At 47.9% G+C, this 17034-nt stretch overlaps 1 protein-coding gene across 3 annotated transcripts in view; it reads right to left on the bottom strand.

The window, feature by feature from the left end:
* GOLGA1 (golgin A1) overlaps window positions 1–17034 on the bottom strand; it is a 125057-nt gene that overhangs the window by 34479 nt on the left and 73544 nt on the right. For 2 of the 3 annotated variants that reach the window (XM_030207388.1, XM_030207390.1), the window contains exons 14-20: window positions 14877–14972; window positions 14663–14758; window positions 13596–13748; window positions 13305–13400; window positions 12201–12290; window positions 9683–9785; window positions 7227–7366 (exon numbers count right to left, since the gene is read on the bottom strand). In XM_030207388.1, coding sequence (XP_030063248.1) covers window positions 7227–7366; window positions 9683–9785; window positions 12201–12290; window positions 13305–13400; window positions 13596–13748; window positions 14663–14758; window positions 14877–14972 — 774 coding nt within the window. The remainder of the gene's footprint in view (window positions 1–7226; window positions 7367–9682; window positions 9786–12200; window positions 12291–13304; window positions 13401–13595; window positions 13749–14662; window positions 14759–14876; window positions 14973–17034) is intronic. The other variant, XM_030207391.1, reaches the window with a different exon arrangement.

Here is a 17034-nt window from a genome sequence, read left to right on the forward strand (position 1 = left end):
ATGCACTCGATGCAGGGGCGGCCGAGGAAGAAGGTCTGGACGCTGACGACGTCGATGCACTCGAAGATCCCGGTGCCGATGCCGACGAAGAGCCCGAGAACAACACGTTCCACTGGGCTAGTCTCGCTACCTGAGTCCGCCTTTGAAGCAGGGAACACAGACTGCAGTTCTGAGGGCGGTGCTCGGCCCCCAGACACTGAAGACACGACGAGTGTCGATCAGTGAGCGAGATAACCCGGGCGCACTGGGTGCACTTCTTGAAGCCGCTGGAAGGCTTCGATGTCATGGGCGGAAAAATCACGCCGGCGAAATCAAAAGCCGAAATGGCGAAATTTGAAGCACCAAATTTAGAGGGAGAAAAAATCTCGACCGAGGCCGAAAAGAGGCCTACCCCGACGACGAAAGAAAACTTACCGGGGCAAAAAGCTGGAAGTACGGGGAGGATTTACACGAAACCCGACGGGGGGTTTCCGGAGCACTTCCCGACTAGGACAAAGCTTTCCCGAAGGAAAAAAACACGTTCAAAACAAATTGGACGCGCGAGGTCGACTTTCCGGGGCTCGACACGGCGAAAACACGACCGTACCGAGTGCGGACAAAAGAAGACTGGCCAGCTCGAGCCGGTTTCGGGCGGGAAGACGGCCGCGCATGCGCGGTGCGCGCGGGCGCGCGAGGGCTAGCAAAGGACTTTGCTAGTGAAGTTTCCGATTGGAGGGGCTGCCGTGGACGTCACCCATCAGTGAGAACAAGCAGCCTGCTTGTCCTCGGAGAAAAAAATTTACCAACTAACTGAGAGTGTAGCCTGGAACAGAACAAACAGGGCCCTCGGGGGGTGGAGTTGGATCCTAAAGCCCAAACAGGTTCTGAAGAACTGACTGCCCGAACCGACTGTCACGTCGGGTATCCTGCTGCAGGCAGTAATGAGATGTGAATGTGTGGACAGATGACCACGTCGCAGCTTTGCAAATTTCCTCCATGGTGGCTGACTTCAAGTGGGCTACCGACGCAGCCATGGCTCTAACATTATGAGCCGTGACATGACCCTCAAGAGCCAGCCCAGCCTGGGCGTAAGTGAAGGAAATGCAATCTGCTAGCCAATTGGATATGGTGCGTTTCCCTACAGCCACTCCCCTCTTGTTGGGATCAAAAGAAACAAACAATTGGGCGGACTGTCTGTGGGGCTGTGTCCGCTCCAGATAGAAGGCCAATGCTCTCTTGCAGTCCAATGTGTGCAGCTGACGTTCAGCAGGGCAGGAATGAGGACGGGGAAAGAATGTTGGCAAGACAATTGACTGGTTCAGATGGAACTCCGACACAACCTTTGGCAGAAACTTAGGGTGAGTGCGGAGGACTACTCTGTTGTGATGAAATTTGGTGTAAGGGGCCTGGGCTACCAGGGCCTGAAGCTCACTGACTCTACGAGCCGAGGTAACTGCCACCAAGAAAATGACCTTCCAGGTCAAGTACTTCGGATGGCAGGAATTCAGTGGCTCAAAAGGAGGTTTCATCAGCTGGGTGAGAACGACATTGAGATCCCATGACACTGTAGGAGGCTTGACAGGGGGCTTTGACAAAAGCAAACCTCTCATGAAGCGAACAACTAAAGGCTGTCCTGAGATCGGCTTACCTTCCACTTGGTAATGGTAAGCACTGATTGCACTAAGGTGAACCCTTACGGAGTTGGTCTTCAGACCAGACTCAGACAAGTGCAGAAGGTATTCAAGCAGGGTCTGTGTAGGACAAGAGCGAGGATCTAGGGCCTTGCTGTCACACCAGACGGCAAACCTCCTCCAATGAAAGAAGTAACTTCTCTTAGTGGAGTCTTTCCTGGAAGCAAGCAAGATGCGGGAGACACCCTCTGGCAGACCCAAAGAGGCAAAGTCTACGCCCTCAACATCCAGGCCGTGAGAGCCAGGGACTGGAGGTTGGGATGCAGAAGAGCCCCTTCGTCCTGCGTGATGAGGGTCGGAAAACACTCCAATCTCCACGGTTCTTCGGAGGATAACTCCAGAAGAAGAGGGAACCAGATCTGACGCGGCCAAAAGGGAGCAATCAGAATCATGGTGCCTCGGTCTTGCTTGAGTTTCAACAAAGTCTTCCCCACCAGAGGAATGGGAGGATAAGCATACAACAGGCCCTCCCCCCAGTCCAGGAGGAAGGCATCCGATGCCAGTCTGCCGTGGGCCTGAAGCCTGGAACAGAACTGAGGGACCTTGTGGTTCACTTGAGATGCGAAGAGATCCACCAGGGGGGTGCCCCACGCCTGGAAGATCTGCCGCATCACACGGGAATTGAGCGACCACTCGTGAGGTTGCATAATCCTGCTCAACCTGTCGGCCAGACTGTTGTTTACGCCTGCCAGATATGTGGCTTGGAGCACCATGCCTTGACGGCGAGCCCAGAGCCACATGCTGACGGCTTCCTGACACAGGGGGCGAGATCCGGTGCCCCCCTGCTTGTTGACATAGTACATGGCAACCTGATTGTCTGTCTGAATTTGGATAATTTGGTGGGACAGCCGATCTCTGAAAGCCTTCAGAGCGTTCCAGATCGCTCGCAACTCCAGAAGATTGATCTGTAGATCGCTTTCTTGGAGGGACCACCTTCCTTGGGTGTGAAGCCCATCGACATGAGCTCCCCATCCCAGGAGGGACGCATCCGTGGTCAGCACTTTTTGTGGCTGAGGAATTTGGAAGGGACGTCCCAGAGTCAAATTGGAGCAAATCGTCCACCAATACAGGGATTCGAGAAAACTCGTGGACAGGTGGATCACGTCCTCTAGACCCCCAGCGGCCTGATACCACTGGGAGGCTAGGGTCCATTGAGCAGATCTCATGTGAAGGCGGGCCATGGGAGTCACATGAACTGTGGAGGCCATGTGGCCCAGCAATCTCAACATCTGCCGAGCTGTGATCTGCTGGGACGCTCGCACCCGCGAGACGAGGGACAACAAGTTGTTGGCCCTCGCCTCTGGGAGATAGGCGCGAGCCGTCCGAGAATCCAGCAGGGCTCCGATGAATTCGAGTTTCTGCACTGGGAGAAGATGGGACTTTGGGTAATTTATCACAAACCCCAGTAGCTCCAGGAGGCGAATAGTCATCTGCATGGACTGCAGGGCTCCTGCCTCGGATGTGTTCTTCACCAGCCAATCGTCGAGATATGGGAACACGTGCACCCCCAGCCTGCGAAGCGCCGCTGCTACCACAGCTAGGCACTTTGTGAACACCCTGGGCGCAGAGGCGAGCCCAAAGGGTAGCACACAGTACTGGAAGTGGCGTGCGCCCAGCTGAAATCGCAGATACTGTCTGTGAGCTGGCAGTATCGGGATGTGTGTGTAGGCATCCTTCAAGTCCAGAGAGCATAGCCAATCGTTTTGCTGAATCATGGGGAGAAGGGTGCCCAGGGAAAGCATCCTGAACTTTTCTTTTACGAGATATTTGTTCAGGGCCCTTAGGTCTAGGATGGGACGCATCCCCCCTGTTTTCTTTTCCACAAGGAAGTACCTGGAATAGAACCCCAGCCCTTCTTGCCCGGATGGCACGGGCTCGACCGCATTGGCGCTGAGAAGGGCGGAGAGTTCCTCTGCAAGTACCTGCTTGTGCTGGAAGCTGTAGGACTGAGCTCCCGGTGGACAATTTGGAGGTTGTGAGGCCAAATTGAGGGTGTATCCTTGCCGGACTATTTGGAGAACCCACTGATCGGAGGTTATGAGAGGCCACCTTTGGTGAAAAGCTTTCAACCTCCCTCCGACAGGCAGGTCGCCCGGCACTGACACTTGGATGTCGGCTATGCTCTGCTGGAGCCAGTCAAAAGCTCGCCCCTTGCTTTTGCTGGGGAGCCGCGGGGCCTTGCTGATTCGCACGCTGCTGACGAGAGCGAGCGCGCTGGGGCTTAGCCTGGGCCGCAGGCTGTCGGGAAGGAGGATTGTACCTACGCTTGCCAGAAGTATAGGGAACAGTCTTCCTTCCCCCGAAAAATCGTCTACCTGTAGAGGTAGAAGCTGAAGGCTGCCGGCGGGCGAACTTGTCGAATGCGGTGTCCCGCTGGTGGAGAGACTCTACCACCTGCTCGACTTTTTCGCCAAAAATGTTATCCGCACGGCAAGGCGAGTCCGCAATCCGCTGCTGGATTCTATTCTCCAGGTCGGCGGCACGCAGCCATGAGAGCCTGCGCATCACCACACCTTGAGCAGCGGCCCTGGACGCAACATCAAAAGTGTCATAAACTCCTCTGGCCAGGAATTTTCTGCACGCCTTCAGCTGCCTGACCACCTCCTGAAAAGGCTTGGCTTGCTCAGGGGGAAGAGCATCAACCAAGCCCGCCAACTGCCGCACATTATTCCGCATGTGTATGCTCGTGTAGAGCTGGTAAGACTGGATCTTGGACACGAGCATAGAGGAATGGTAGGCCTTCCTCCCAAAGGAGTCTAAGGTTCTAGCGTCCTTGCCCGGGGGCGCCGAAGCATGTTCCCTAGAACTCTTAGCCTTCTTTAGGGCCAAATCCACAACTCCAGAGTCATGAGGCAACTGAGTGCGCATCAGCTCTGGGTCCCCATGGATCCGGTACTGGGACTCGATCTTCTTGGGAATGTGGGGATTAGTTAATGGCTTGGTCCAGTTCGCAAGCAATGTCTTCTTCAGGACATGGTGCAAGGGAACAGTGGACGCTTCCTTAGGTGGAGAAGGATAGTCCAGGAGCTCAAACATTTCAGCCCTGGGCTCGTCCTCCACAACCACCGGGAAGGGGATGGCCGTAGACATCTCCCGGACAAAGGAGGCAAAAGACAGACTCTCGGGAGGAGAAAGCTGTCTCTCAGGAGAGGGAGTGGGATCAGACGGAAGACCCTCAGACTCCTCGTCAGAGAAATATCTGGGATCTTCCTCTTCCTCCCACGAGGCCTCACCCTCGGTGTCAGACACAAGTGCACGGACCTGTGTCTGCAACCTCGCCCTGCTCGACTCCGTGGAACCCCGTCCACGATGGGGGCGTCGAGAGGTAGACTCCCTCGCCCGCATCGGCGAAGCTCCCTCCGCCGACGTAGTCGGGGAGCCTTCCTGGGAGGTGGCCGCGGTCGGTACCGCACGCGGTACCGACGTCGGGGACCTCAACCTGGGCGATGGGCCAGCCGGCGCCACGCTCGACGGTACCGGTGGCGCAAGCACCGCCGGTACCGGAGGGGTAGGGCGCAACAGCTCTCCCAGAATCTCTGGGAGAACGGCCCGGAGGCTCTCGTTTAGAGCGGCTGCAGAGAAAGGCTGAGAGGTCGATGCAGGCGTCGACGTCAGTACCTGTTCCGGGCGTGGAGGCTGTTCCGGGCTGTCCAGAGCGGAGCGCATCGACACCTCCTGAACAGAGGGTGAGCGGTCCTCTCGGTGCCGATGCCTGCTGGGTGCCGAATCCCTCGGCGACCCAGAGCTCTCGGTGCCGACACGGGGAGGAGACCGGTGTCGATGCTTCTTCGATTTCTTCCGAAGCATGTCACCGGAGCTCCCCGGCACCGACGAGGAGGACGTCGAATCCACCCGTCGCTTCCTCGGGGCCGAGACTGAAGAAGGTCGATCTCGGGGGGGCTGTACCGCAGGAGCCCTCGGGGCAGGAGGAGACCCACCCGAGGGCTCACCGCCACCAGCAGGGGAATGGACAGCCCTCACCTGCACTCCACCCGATGCACCACCGTCCGACGACATCAGCAGACGAGGTCCTGGTACCACCGACGTCGATGCAGCTATCCGATGTCTCGGCGCCGATGCAGAGGCCCGATGCCTCGATGCACTCGATGCAGGGGCGGCCGAGGAAGATGGTCTGGACGCTGACGACGTCGATGCACTCGAAGATCCCGGTGCCGATGCCGACGAAGAGCCCGAGAACAACACGTTCCACTGGGCTAGTCTCGCTACCTGAGTCCGCCTTTGAAGCAGGGAACACAGACTACAGTTCTGAGGGCGGTGCTCGGCCCCCAGACACTGAAGACACGACGAGTGTCGATCAGTGAGCGAGATAACCCGGGCGCACTGGGTGCACTTCTTGAAGCCGCTGGAAGGCTTCGATGTCATGGGCGGAAAAATCACGCCGGCGAAATCAAAAGCCGAAATGGCGAAATTCGGAGCACCAAAATTTAGAGGGAGAAAAAATTTCTCGACCGAGGCCGAAAAGAGGCCTACCCCGACGACGAAAGAAAACTTACCGGGGCAAAAAAACTAGAAGTACGGGGAGGATTTACACGAAACCCGGCGAGGGGTTTCCGGAGCACTTCCCGACTAGGACAAAGCTTTCCCGAAGGAAAAAAACACGTTCAAAACAAATTGGACGCGCGAGGTCGACTTTCCGGGGCTCGACACGGCGAAAACACGACCGTACCGAGTGCGGACAAAAGAAGACTGGCCGGCTCGAGCCGGTTTCGGGCGGGAAGACGGCCGCGCATGCGCGGTGCGCGCGGGCGCGCGAGGGCTAGCAAAGGACTTTGCTAGTGAAGTTTCCGATTGGAGGGGCTGCCGTGGACGTCACCCATCAGTGAGAACAAGCAGCCTGCTTGTCCTCGGAGAATAAATTTTATAAATATTCTTCTTCACAAGTACTGCATACTCCAAGCTCTCGGAGCATGTTAAAGGATCATATTACCCAACTGCAACTTGTCCTTGCCCAATCCATCCTGGGGTTTTCAGATCTTATGAAACAAAAAGGTAGGGGAACCCTTTACCATTATCTATTTGAATCAATAAGCTTCAAGCTCTGCTGTTCTTGCAGCCTATCGAGAAAACTCATGACTAGTACAGCCTCGACCTAGAGAATTAAAACTATGACAGTGTATGACTGGGCTTGGGTCCATTGTTAGCAAGCACAACAATGTTTCTTGAACCACAGCAAATACAGATCATCCTTGTCCCTCTCTTGTTTCACTCTCTTACACATAGAAACCAACAGAGTTGTCAACTCCTGCGAAACATTTTTTACTGACAAAGTTTTATTTTATTTAAACTGACAACTCATATTTTTTTAATGAATAGCTCAGATGTCTGAGCTTGTGAATAAGGGGTGGAGGAGAGGAGGTGCCCCCTTTGAAAGTATTCAGAGCCAAGTAGTTCCATAGGCTCCTGAATGACAGAAAGAGCCAGAACAGAGATGCAGAATTATGGGCAGCATCAAAGGTGTTTTGTTGTTGTTGCTAAAACAAACAGGTCAGTTTTTAGACAATTTGTTTTTGGTTTGCAATTCTGGAGGCTGCTTACATTTTCCTGCTGCTTCTGTAGCTGCAGCTTTACAGCACTGAGCTGCTTTTCCAGTGTAGCTTCTCTCTGGGCTGCTGTGTTTTTCAATGCCTCCAGTTCAGACTGCAGCTGCTGCATCTGTAACAAGCTGGCTTCTTGATCTGGGAAAAGAAAGAATGGCAACAGGCAAGTTATTGAGCAAGTGTATACAAGCGACTACACAGCTGTCCAGCGTAGACATGTTTTCTTGACCCTTCTGGTTATATATATGTCTGTTCTTTTGGATTCGTAGCTTCATCCAAAAACCCTTGAAGTGCATCCACAGTATACACAATATCCATTCCTTCTTCCCTCTGTATGGTGGGGGGGGGGGGGGGGGGGGGGGGGGGGGGGGGGGGGGGGGGGTAGCAGACCTGATTACATTTTGTCATCTTTCTCCAACTAATTTCATAAAAAGCCCATTCAAACAGCCAGGACATTTTAGTTTACCATTCTGCATTGCATATTCTAGTACTCAGACTGTCTATACCACAGGGTCTTTTTGAGTTCATGGTCCACAAGTTTATATAAATTCACATTTCATTCACTCACAGTACAGCAGTGGCGTATCAAGGGGGGGGGGGCGGTCCGCCCCGGGTGCACGCCGCTGGGGGGTGCCGCGGCGCGCGCCTGCTGCGAGAGTTTGTTAACTTCTCTCATTCGCTGCAGCTCCCTCTGCCCCGGAACAGGTTACTTCCTGTTCCGGGGCAGGGAGCTGCAGCGAACGAGCAAAGTTAGTAAACTCGCAGCAGGCGCGCGCTGCGGCACCCCCCCCCAGCGGCATGCACCTGAGGGGGGGGTCCACGCTGCATCAGGGGGGGCGCTGCACCCAGGGGGCGGGGCGCCGCACCAGGTGTCCGCCCCCCTAGGAACGCCACTGCAGTACAGAAATGCATGCTAAAACCTATAACACTACACACTGATGCCATTTAAGCACATGATAGCTACTGTGTTTTCTAACTAAAATATCATTATTAATTCAAAGTGTAGCCTCTTATAACTCTAATAAATCAGTTTCCTGTCTCTATTTATTCTGTGCTATTTTGATATCAAACAAAACACATCTTCAGTGAAAACATGCGCAACAATTTTAGGTCTACCCATGAGGTCACTATACTGCAGCTTTGACAAGTATATAATCAGTGACACTGGAACACAAAATCTAGTTTAGGATCCAACGTGATGAGACCAAGAAATAACTGCCAAGCCCTCACTCTTCAACAATTCAGCTCTATTGAACTATACTTGTGAACAGTTAACCAAGAAAAAGCTTTTATAACCTTCGAAATGCTTTTTTCTACTGAAAATTGAAATTTACATGCAACAAGACACAGCAGGCTACAGATGTGAATCATTTGAAAAATGAGCTAAAATGTTGATCACAAAGGTAAAATAAGTGATAGTAATTATTTGTAGAAGGTGGGAAGAATGCTACTAGCACACAGCGCTCACGTGATCCATTTATCATCATTTCCAAAAAACCTGACAATTTCAGTTCAAGAGCAAATGCATTTAAATTAAAAATGATAATTAGTGCAAATAAAATAATTACAGAAAACATTAGCACTGCAGAAATACAAATGAGGTCAAAAACGGGAACCTTTCTAAGCTATCACTAGGTGGTTTCTTGTGTCTTCAATACACTGTGGAGATTGAGGTGATTGCACCCTTTCTTTTCAAACTCTGTCTTCTGTTCTTTGGTCTAAACATTAGTCCTTTCCAAATTTGATTATTGTTATGCTGTTTACTCAGGTTTGAAGTGCTCCTTAAGTCAGGAAATTACAATCAGCGCAGAATACCGCTGTCCATCTTGTGTGTGGAGCTCCCTGCTATTCTAGGGCAACTCCTCTCCTGGTTAAATTGCATTGGCTTCCAATAAATTCTCAGATCATCCTTAAGCTTTGTGTACTTATTTACCAAATTTTGTATGGCCTATTGCCTAGTTACATGCAGAACCTGACAGAAATGCTTTTCCTATGTCTAGGGAATGTCTCATGCTTCACTATCCAAGTTGTAAGAATCTCCACTATACATCCATTCATACTGCAGGTTTTACTTATCAGGCTTCTAAGATGTGGAACTCTTTGCCAAACGCACTGAGATATGTTACTGATTATCTATTATTTTGTAAGTTGATGAAGGCATTTCTATTTGATCAATTCCTCACCTGCACTAGTGCTTGTTAGTTCCTGAGCATGTTAGGTACCTTGTTTTGGTAACTGTACAAAGTAATTTTTTTCTTGGATTGTCTATTTCTTGTGTATGTTCACATGACTTGCATTGTACTATAGTAATTGTTTCCTGGTAGTCATATTGAACCCAAACTTGTTTGGGATAATGTGGGATATAAATGTCTCAAATAAATAATAAAAAATTAAGGTTAAGATTCCATCGTGTGGCTGAAGAAAATATCAAGAATAGAAATTGCTTCCTCTCACCTTCCTTAAGTTTGTCTAGTTCCTCCTGTTTTTGCAGAATTTCAGCACTTTTTTCAGAAATGGACTGGTCTTTTCCATTTATTAATCTTGTCAGGTCCGTCACCTGGAAAACCCCAGCAAACCAAATAGTCAGAGAAGGAGGTCAAGCCAAAGGCATTCTAAAATTCTTAAAATAAGCTCTAGTGATGTGAAAGAAGATACTTTTCCATATCACAACAGCAGCAAAAATCCCATTCCTGCCTGTTAGAGGCAGTAATCACTATTTCTTCTGTGACCAGCAGGTAGCCCCTGAACGCACAACATTTAAGGTTGACTGCCAGCCCAAAACTACATCCTGAAGAACCTTGTTAACAATTCCTTATTTTGTGGTGGGTCAGATTATAAAAAAAAACAAAACAAAACAACAACATGCTAATCTATAGCATTATCTCTCAAGGCCTAAAAAGGAACACATTCACAATTTGTTAAAGACAGGCTGTTATTTTGCTTTGCTCACATAATCCCTGACACTCCAACAGGACTAAGATGTGTGCACTGCAAAATTCAGCAATCTTCATTATTTCTACAATGCCCATGTGATGCTAGCACATGACACATCCTTAAGAGAAGTACCTTGGAGTTTTAGTACTTGTGAAAGAATCAAGGGGGAAAAAAAAGATAGTGATACATGAGTATTGACCCTCCTGCAGATGTCACTGTCACTTTTGAAGGAAGGAGCCAAGTGGTCTTGAAAGCTTGTGTCCTTTCATAACCTACAAAAGACTCCATTTCCCCCACAGAAATCATATGACTACCTTAGAGGCAGTATTTTAAAATACTCAACTATAAATTCAATGAGTGTGATGTCTAATGCATCAGGTTAAGTTCCAGCTGTAACTCGTCACTGAGGAGAAATTCAGATCGCTCTTCTGTAAGCTTGGAGTTAAATTTTTACGTTATTTTCCCCTCTCCTCCAGGACATGCATAATGTAGTGTGTTCAGTGGCTGGTGGAAACAGGACAAAAGGGTCACTGCATACTACACCCCTCAGTCACAACTATGGAGAAGCCTGAAGAATGTAAAACCTAGAAATACAAGATGCAAATTCTATGTGACCCAAAGAGCACAAAATTTTAAAACTACCCGAAAACAAAGAGCTCACAGTCTCTTCTAGAAGTCCAAGCTTGTGACTATGCTACACTATATAAAGGATGGAACATGATGGGTGATACAGAAAATACTGCTTTATGCAAGCATTAAGGGGGAAATTTCATAAGTGGGTGCCTTCATTTAGGTGCCACAAATCCATGCAGTGAGAGTCTAATGTATAATAGCATCTGGGCACTCATGTTCTGTTATAATCTAGTATAGCATCTGGGCACTCATGTTCTGTTATAATCTAGTATTGGCACATTCTACATTTACACTAGCCACAGACCTGGAGTAGCTGCAGGTGCACAAATGCAGCAGGGATGTGCGTAACATACAGTAAGTTACACATGTAAGTGGGAGCCCCACCCTTGCTCTGTCCATATGTACACCCCCTTGCTTGTATGTGCTATGCCACTTACATGTGCCCTTACAGAACAGTTGCTTAGATGCCCTGAAGTTAGTATTTTGTACATTAACACAAACAAGTTGCACATAAATAAGGATGCCAATTATAGAATTGCCCTTACAGCACTGACCCTTTCAAATGCAACTAACCCATCATGTGTGCAGTCACATTTTTCTCAGAATGCATAAACTCAGACTTTACAAAACTCCTGTGCCCGCTTTCTTTGCAGAGCTAAAAAATACAATTGTCTCCAACCTCCCACTGGCTACCAGTCGCATTCTGTTCCCATTTCAAAATACTATGTTTGGAACCTAAAGCCCTCCATTTAGGGATTCCCTTTTATTTGTCATCATTAACCATCCCCTACACCCCTGCCCGAGTCCTCCGCTCCCTTGATTCCAATCGTGTGGTCCTACCTGCCCCAAACTATCCTGCTATGAGTCTGCCCATAAATCAGCTTTCTATTTTGTTGGCCCCAAATTTTGGAATGGCCTCCCTCCAGATATTCATTCTGAGGCCTCCTTTAATGTTTACATAAGACCTATTTTTTCAAAAGTGCTTTTGGCCTCCCACTGAAGACCTGTTAGCTTCGGGAGCGTTGAGAACTCCTACTGCCCTTTATCTGTTTTATTTATTGTTCTTTTAAATTTGGCATGTGTTCTTTTCTATCATTTTGCTGACGTTATTTTCTGTTTTATTGATTGTTATTTTACTCATTTGTAAACCACTTTGATCCTCCTGCTGGAAATTGCAGTATATCAAATATTTTAACAAACACACACCTCTGGCAAAACCTAATGTAAAACAGGACAAGATATACTGACCCTCTAGGATAAGAAATAGCAAACAATATTCAAAATGTTTTGGCTGTCCTGCTCAATTTCATCATTAACTTCAAAAAACAAAAACATACAATTGATTTATCTAAAAAAGAAAAAAGTACAGAAGACACCCAAAGTTCGTCTCTAAAACAGCACAAACCTGCTGCTGGAGGTCCTCCCTCTGTTTGCGGATTTCCTCCAGCGCCTTGGCAATCTCCACACTGACTGTTTCTCTGCTGTTCAGCTCCTCCTGCAAACCACCAATACAAAAGAAATTCACAGCTCAAAAAACATTTTACAAGACTAAATTAGTAAATCCTTCCTATTCCTCCCTAGCCCAATAGAATGTGTGCGTCACAAGCTTAGTTATACTAGCTCTGCTTTAAGACTTCCACAACTAGCTTTTTGGTCTTCACAATGGTTCTTCTTAGGTTATCGACATTAAGGACCACCTGCTCCGTGCAATTTATTCTCCTGCCTCCAAAACTATTCAATCATTCTAGAAAAATACATCCCTGCAGTTTTACCTCAGTGCTATCCCTTTCAAAGGCTGCATTTTTGAACCCTGGTGCATGTAGACAGCACTGCTGCTTCACAGAAGAGCATAATTAATAGATAAACTATATGGTCTTTTATCTTCCAGTCTGCCCATCCATATCAACAGCCCAATCTCTACAACCCCTTCCTCTCCCTTAGAGATCTTTGGTGCTTGTCCCAGGCTTTCTTCAGTACTGATAATGTGTCTTTGTTTCCATTCTTTCCTTTGGGAAACTGTTTCACGCATCCACCACCCTTTCTGTAAAGCAGTGGTTTCTACACTTGTCCTGGGGGATACGCCAATCAGTCAGGTTTTCAGGATATCTGCAATGAATATTCAGGAGTATAACTCATGAATATTCATTGTGGATATCTTTTTGGACTAACTCTGTCTAGTTTATTTCCATTTGAAGGTTATGATCTCCAGAATTACACAAACTTATTCTAAATGGTGGTCTCATCAAGATTTATAGAGGCTCAATCACTTCCTTCAAAACCTAAATGTGCATGCACTCATGACAACTTCTGGTCAGCTGCACCGTTACGTTTCATAGCGTATTAATAACCATCTGCACTTAGCTAATCTACTATAAGTTTGGTAAGAAAAGATCCATCATCATTCTAAACCTCAGAAAAGTTCCAAATGAAAACAAAAACAAATCAGACAGTTTCATTAAAGAATTCTTTTTCCAGATCTTGTATGGTGTGCTTACACTGCAGTGAATACCTTTAATCTGTTCTGCTCTGCTTCCAACATTTGTATGGTTGTTTCACACTCATTTCTTTGTTCTTTAAGGTCCTCATTTTCCTGCTCTAATTGGTTCTGCAAACAGAAAACCAGTTTTGTGTCAAAAGCAAAAATTATGCTGAAAAGAAATGTATAGTACATTCAGGCATGGGATCAAGAATACAAGAAGAATCTTGATGGACCTCAAGTCTGAATCATCCTACTTGGACTGAATTCTAAATTATCACTGTATAGATAGCAAAAAGCATATTTAAAGTTGCCTTTACTTACTATCTTGTGCTTTGAAGATGTTTTATCAAACTCGCGAGAAGTTTCAAGGGCATTTATTTGAGCGTCCAGCTGATTAACTTTCTCTGCGCACTGAACCTTCACAATCGAGATCTGTTGATGGAGCTTGCTACTCTCAGCTTCTAGATCTGCTTGCTTTGAAGAGGGAGATAGTAGTTTAATAAAGTTGATAGTAGACACCATGTATATATGAAGGTGTGAAAGTATGGAAATCTGTTACTTCATACTGATGTCTCAGGGCGGAGGTAGATACCACACTGCCTGATAGAACCAGTGGAGTTTTCTTCAGTAAAATATGGGAACCTTCCTCAGGGTGCCAATGTCAAAGGTGTATATATAAGGGACAGGGCTTTCTACTGGGCTTTGAGTATACGAGTCAAGAATGATAAATATACTTGTAATTTAGTTATGTCGTTTAAGGTTTTAATTCCATATTAGCTTTTAATTGAATGGACACAGCGAAACTCCTTTTGTTTCTTAAGGAGGTCTATTATTCCCAAGCTGTCAAACTAGTAATGGCTCCCTTCAGTCATTTGATTTCCTTTTGAATAAACCATGGAGCAGATGTAAAATATGATTGATAAATGGAGAAAAGACTGCCACCATTTCAAGATGCTTACACTAAAATGATATAATATCAAGGATCATATCACTAGATAATATTAGAACATAAAATCCAATGTCAGAGCAAGGCAGAGAAACTCAGTGTGTTCTGTTCTTGTATCTTTCTCATGGAACCTTTGACAACATAGAAACGCTAACAGGCTTTGAGATACAGACTGGCCATACAGTTCTTTGCCAGTTTTGGTTTTGCCCAAATGAGAACAAAGACATAAATCTGCTTTCCCCATTATACTTCCTTGTATGCAATGGGATGATCAAGAACTGACTCAGCATGTGCCCCTGGACATGGAGCCATCCATTTATCTTGGGCATGCTCGTGTTCGAGAGATCTTATGGATATAAATGTGCGTGAACCCATTCAGCGGTCCCATCAAGAGAGGGAAATCACAAACAGACTTTCAATGTGAGTACAAAATGTCACTTACCAGCCTTGTGATTTGTGCTTCTCTTTGGCTTATTTCTTCACTGCTTTTTGCTAGAGTCTGTTGTGTGGCCTGTAACGTTTGCTCAAGTTCTCTCAGCTGGAAAAAAAATAAAAAGTGTATCTGTAGAAACCAGATCAGGAACTGAAGGCAGCAAAGGACATTATCTGCTCTACGGAATTAGGTAGTAACTTTCAAGGACAGGTTCCTTCTTTACCTGGCAAGTGCTACTCTCTCTGAAGTTGTTAATTTCTTCCTCTTTCTGGCTTAGTGTAGACTGCCCTTCTGCCACTCTACTGTTAAGTTTTGTTACCTGGTAAATGGAACAAATAGACAAAATCAAGAGAGGAGGAACTCCAGCAGATAGCTACATCCTGACCTTCTAAAACAGAAAGGCAGGAAGGCTTTTCCCTAGAACAGAAGGTAAAGTTATGAAAAATGTTTATTTAACCATGAATTTCAATGTGCCAAAAAGGAAGGAAGGACAAGGTATCTGCTTGGTTGTCCTTTAGCCAATGGAATTCGCTCGGAGGAGGGAAAGGTGAGTATTGGAGTGCCTTAGGGATCGGTGCTGGGGCCGATTCTGTTCAATATATTTGTGAGTGACATTGCCGAAGGGTTAGAAGGTAAAGGTTGCCTATTTGCGGATGATACAAAGATCTGTAACAGAGTGGACACCCGGGAGGGAGTGGAAAACATGAAAAAGGATCTGAGGAAGCTAGAAGAATGGTCTAAGGTTTGGCAATTAAAATTCAATGCGAAGAAATGCAAAGTGATGCACTTAGGGAATAGAAATCCACGGGAGACGTATGTGTTAGGCGGTGAGAGTCTGATAGGTACGGACGGGGAGAGGGATCTTATGGTGATAGTATCTGAGGATTTGAAGGCGACGAAACAGTGTGACAAGGCGGTGGCCGTAGCTAGAAGGTTGTTAGGCTGTATAGAGAGAGGTGTGACCAGCAGAAGAAAGGGGGTGTTGATGCCCCTTTATAAGTCGTTGGTGAGGCCCCACCTGGAGTATTGTGTTCAGTTTTGGAGGCCGTATCTTGCTAAGGATGTAAAAAGAATTGAAGCGGTGCAAAGAAAAGCTACGAGAATGGTATGGCATTTGCGTTACAAGATGTCCACGGCAGCCCCCACCAACCGGAACAAAACTTTGCGGGCGGTCCCGCACGCAGGGCACGCCCACAGCGCATGCGCGGCCGTCTTCCCGCCTGTGCGCGACCGTTCCCGCTCAGTTGAATGACAAGCAAAAATGATCAAAACGCAACTCCAAAGGGGAGGAGGGAGGGTAGGTGAGAACAATCAGCCTGCTGTCCTCGGAGAACACCTGCTACAGGTATGTATCATTCGCTTTCTCTGAGGACAAGCAGGCTGCTTGTTCTCACGACTGGGGTATCCCTAGCTCTCAGGCTCACTCAAAACAAGAACCCAGGTCAATGGAACCTGCAATGGAACCCAGGTCAATGGCTGCTTGTTCTCACGACTGGGGTATCCCTAGCTCTCAGGTTCACTCAAAACAAGAACCCAGGTCAATGGAACCTCGCAACGGCGAGGGTATAACAGAAATTGACCTACGAAGAACAACTAACTGAGAGTGCAGCCTGACCAGAATAAATTCGGGTCCTGGAGGGTGGAGTTGGATTTAAACCCCAAACAGATTCTGCAGCACCGACTGCCCGAACCGACTGTCGCGTCGGGTATCCTGCTGGAGGCAGTAATGTGATGTGAATGTGTGGACCGAAGACCACGTCGCAGCCTTGCAAATCTCTTCAATTGTGGCTGACTTCAAGTGAGCCACCGACGCTGCCATGGCTCTGACACTATGAGCCGTGGCATGACCCTCAAGAGTCAGCCCAGCCTGGGCGTAAGTGAAGGAAATGCAATCTGCTAGCCAATTGGAGATGGTGCGTTTCCCGACAGCGACCCCTATCCTGTTAGGGTCGAAAGAAACAAACAATTGGGCGGACTGTCTGTGGGGCTGTGTCCGCTCCAAATAGAAGGCCAATGCTCTCTTGCAGTCCAATGTGTGCAACTGATGTTCAGCAGGGCGGGTATGCGGTCTGGGAAAGAATGTTGGCAGGACAATTGACTGGTTAAGATGGAACTCCGACACCACCTTCGGCAAGAACTTAGGGTGAGTGCGGAGCACTACGCTGTTATGATGAAATTTAGTATACGGAGCATGAGCTACCAGGGCTTGAAGCTTGCTGACCCTACGAGCTGAAGTAACTGCCACCAAGAAAATGACCTTCCAGGTCAAGTACTTCAGATGGCAGGAATTCAGTGGCTCAAAAGGAGGTTTCATCAGCTGGGTGAGGACAACGTTGAGATCCCATGACACTGCAGGAGGCTTGACAGGGGGCTTTGACAAA

The sequence above is a fragment of the Microcaecilia unicolor genome, chromosome 6 (assembly GCF_901765095.1).
Source record: "Microcaecilia unicolor chromosome 6, aMicUni1.1, whole genome shotgun sequence".
NCBI lineage: Eukaryota > Metazoa > Chordata > Amphibia > Gymnophiona > Siphonopidae > Microcaecilia > Microcaecilia unicolor.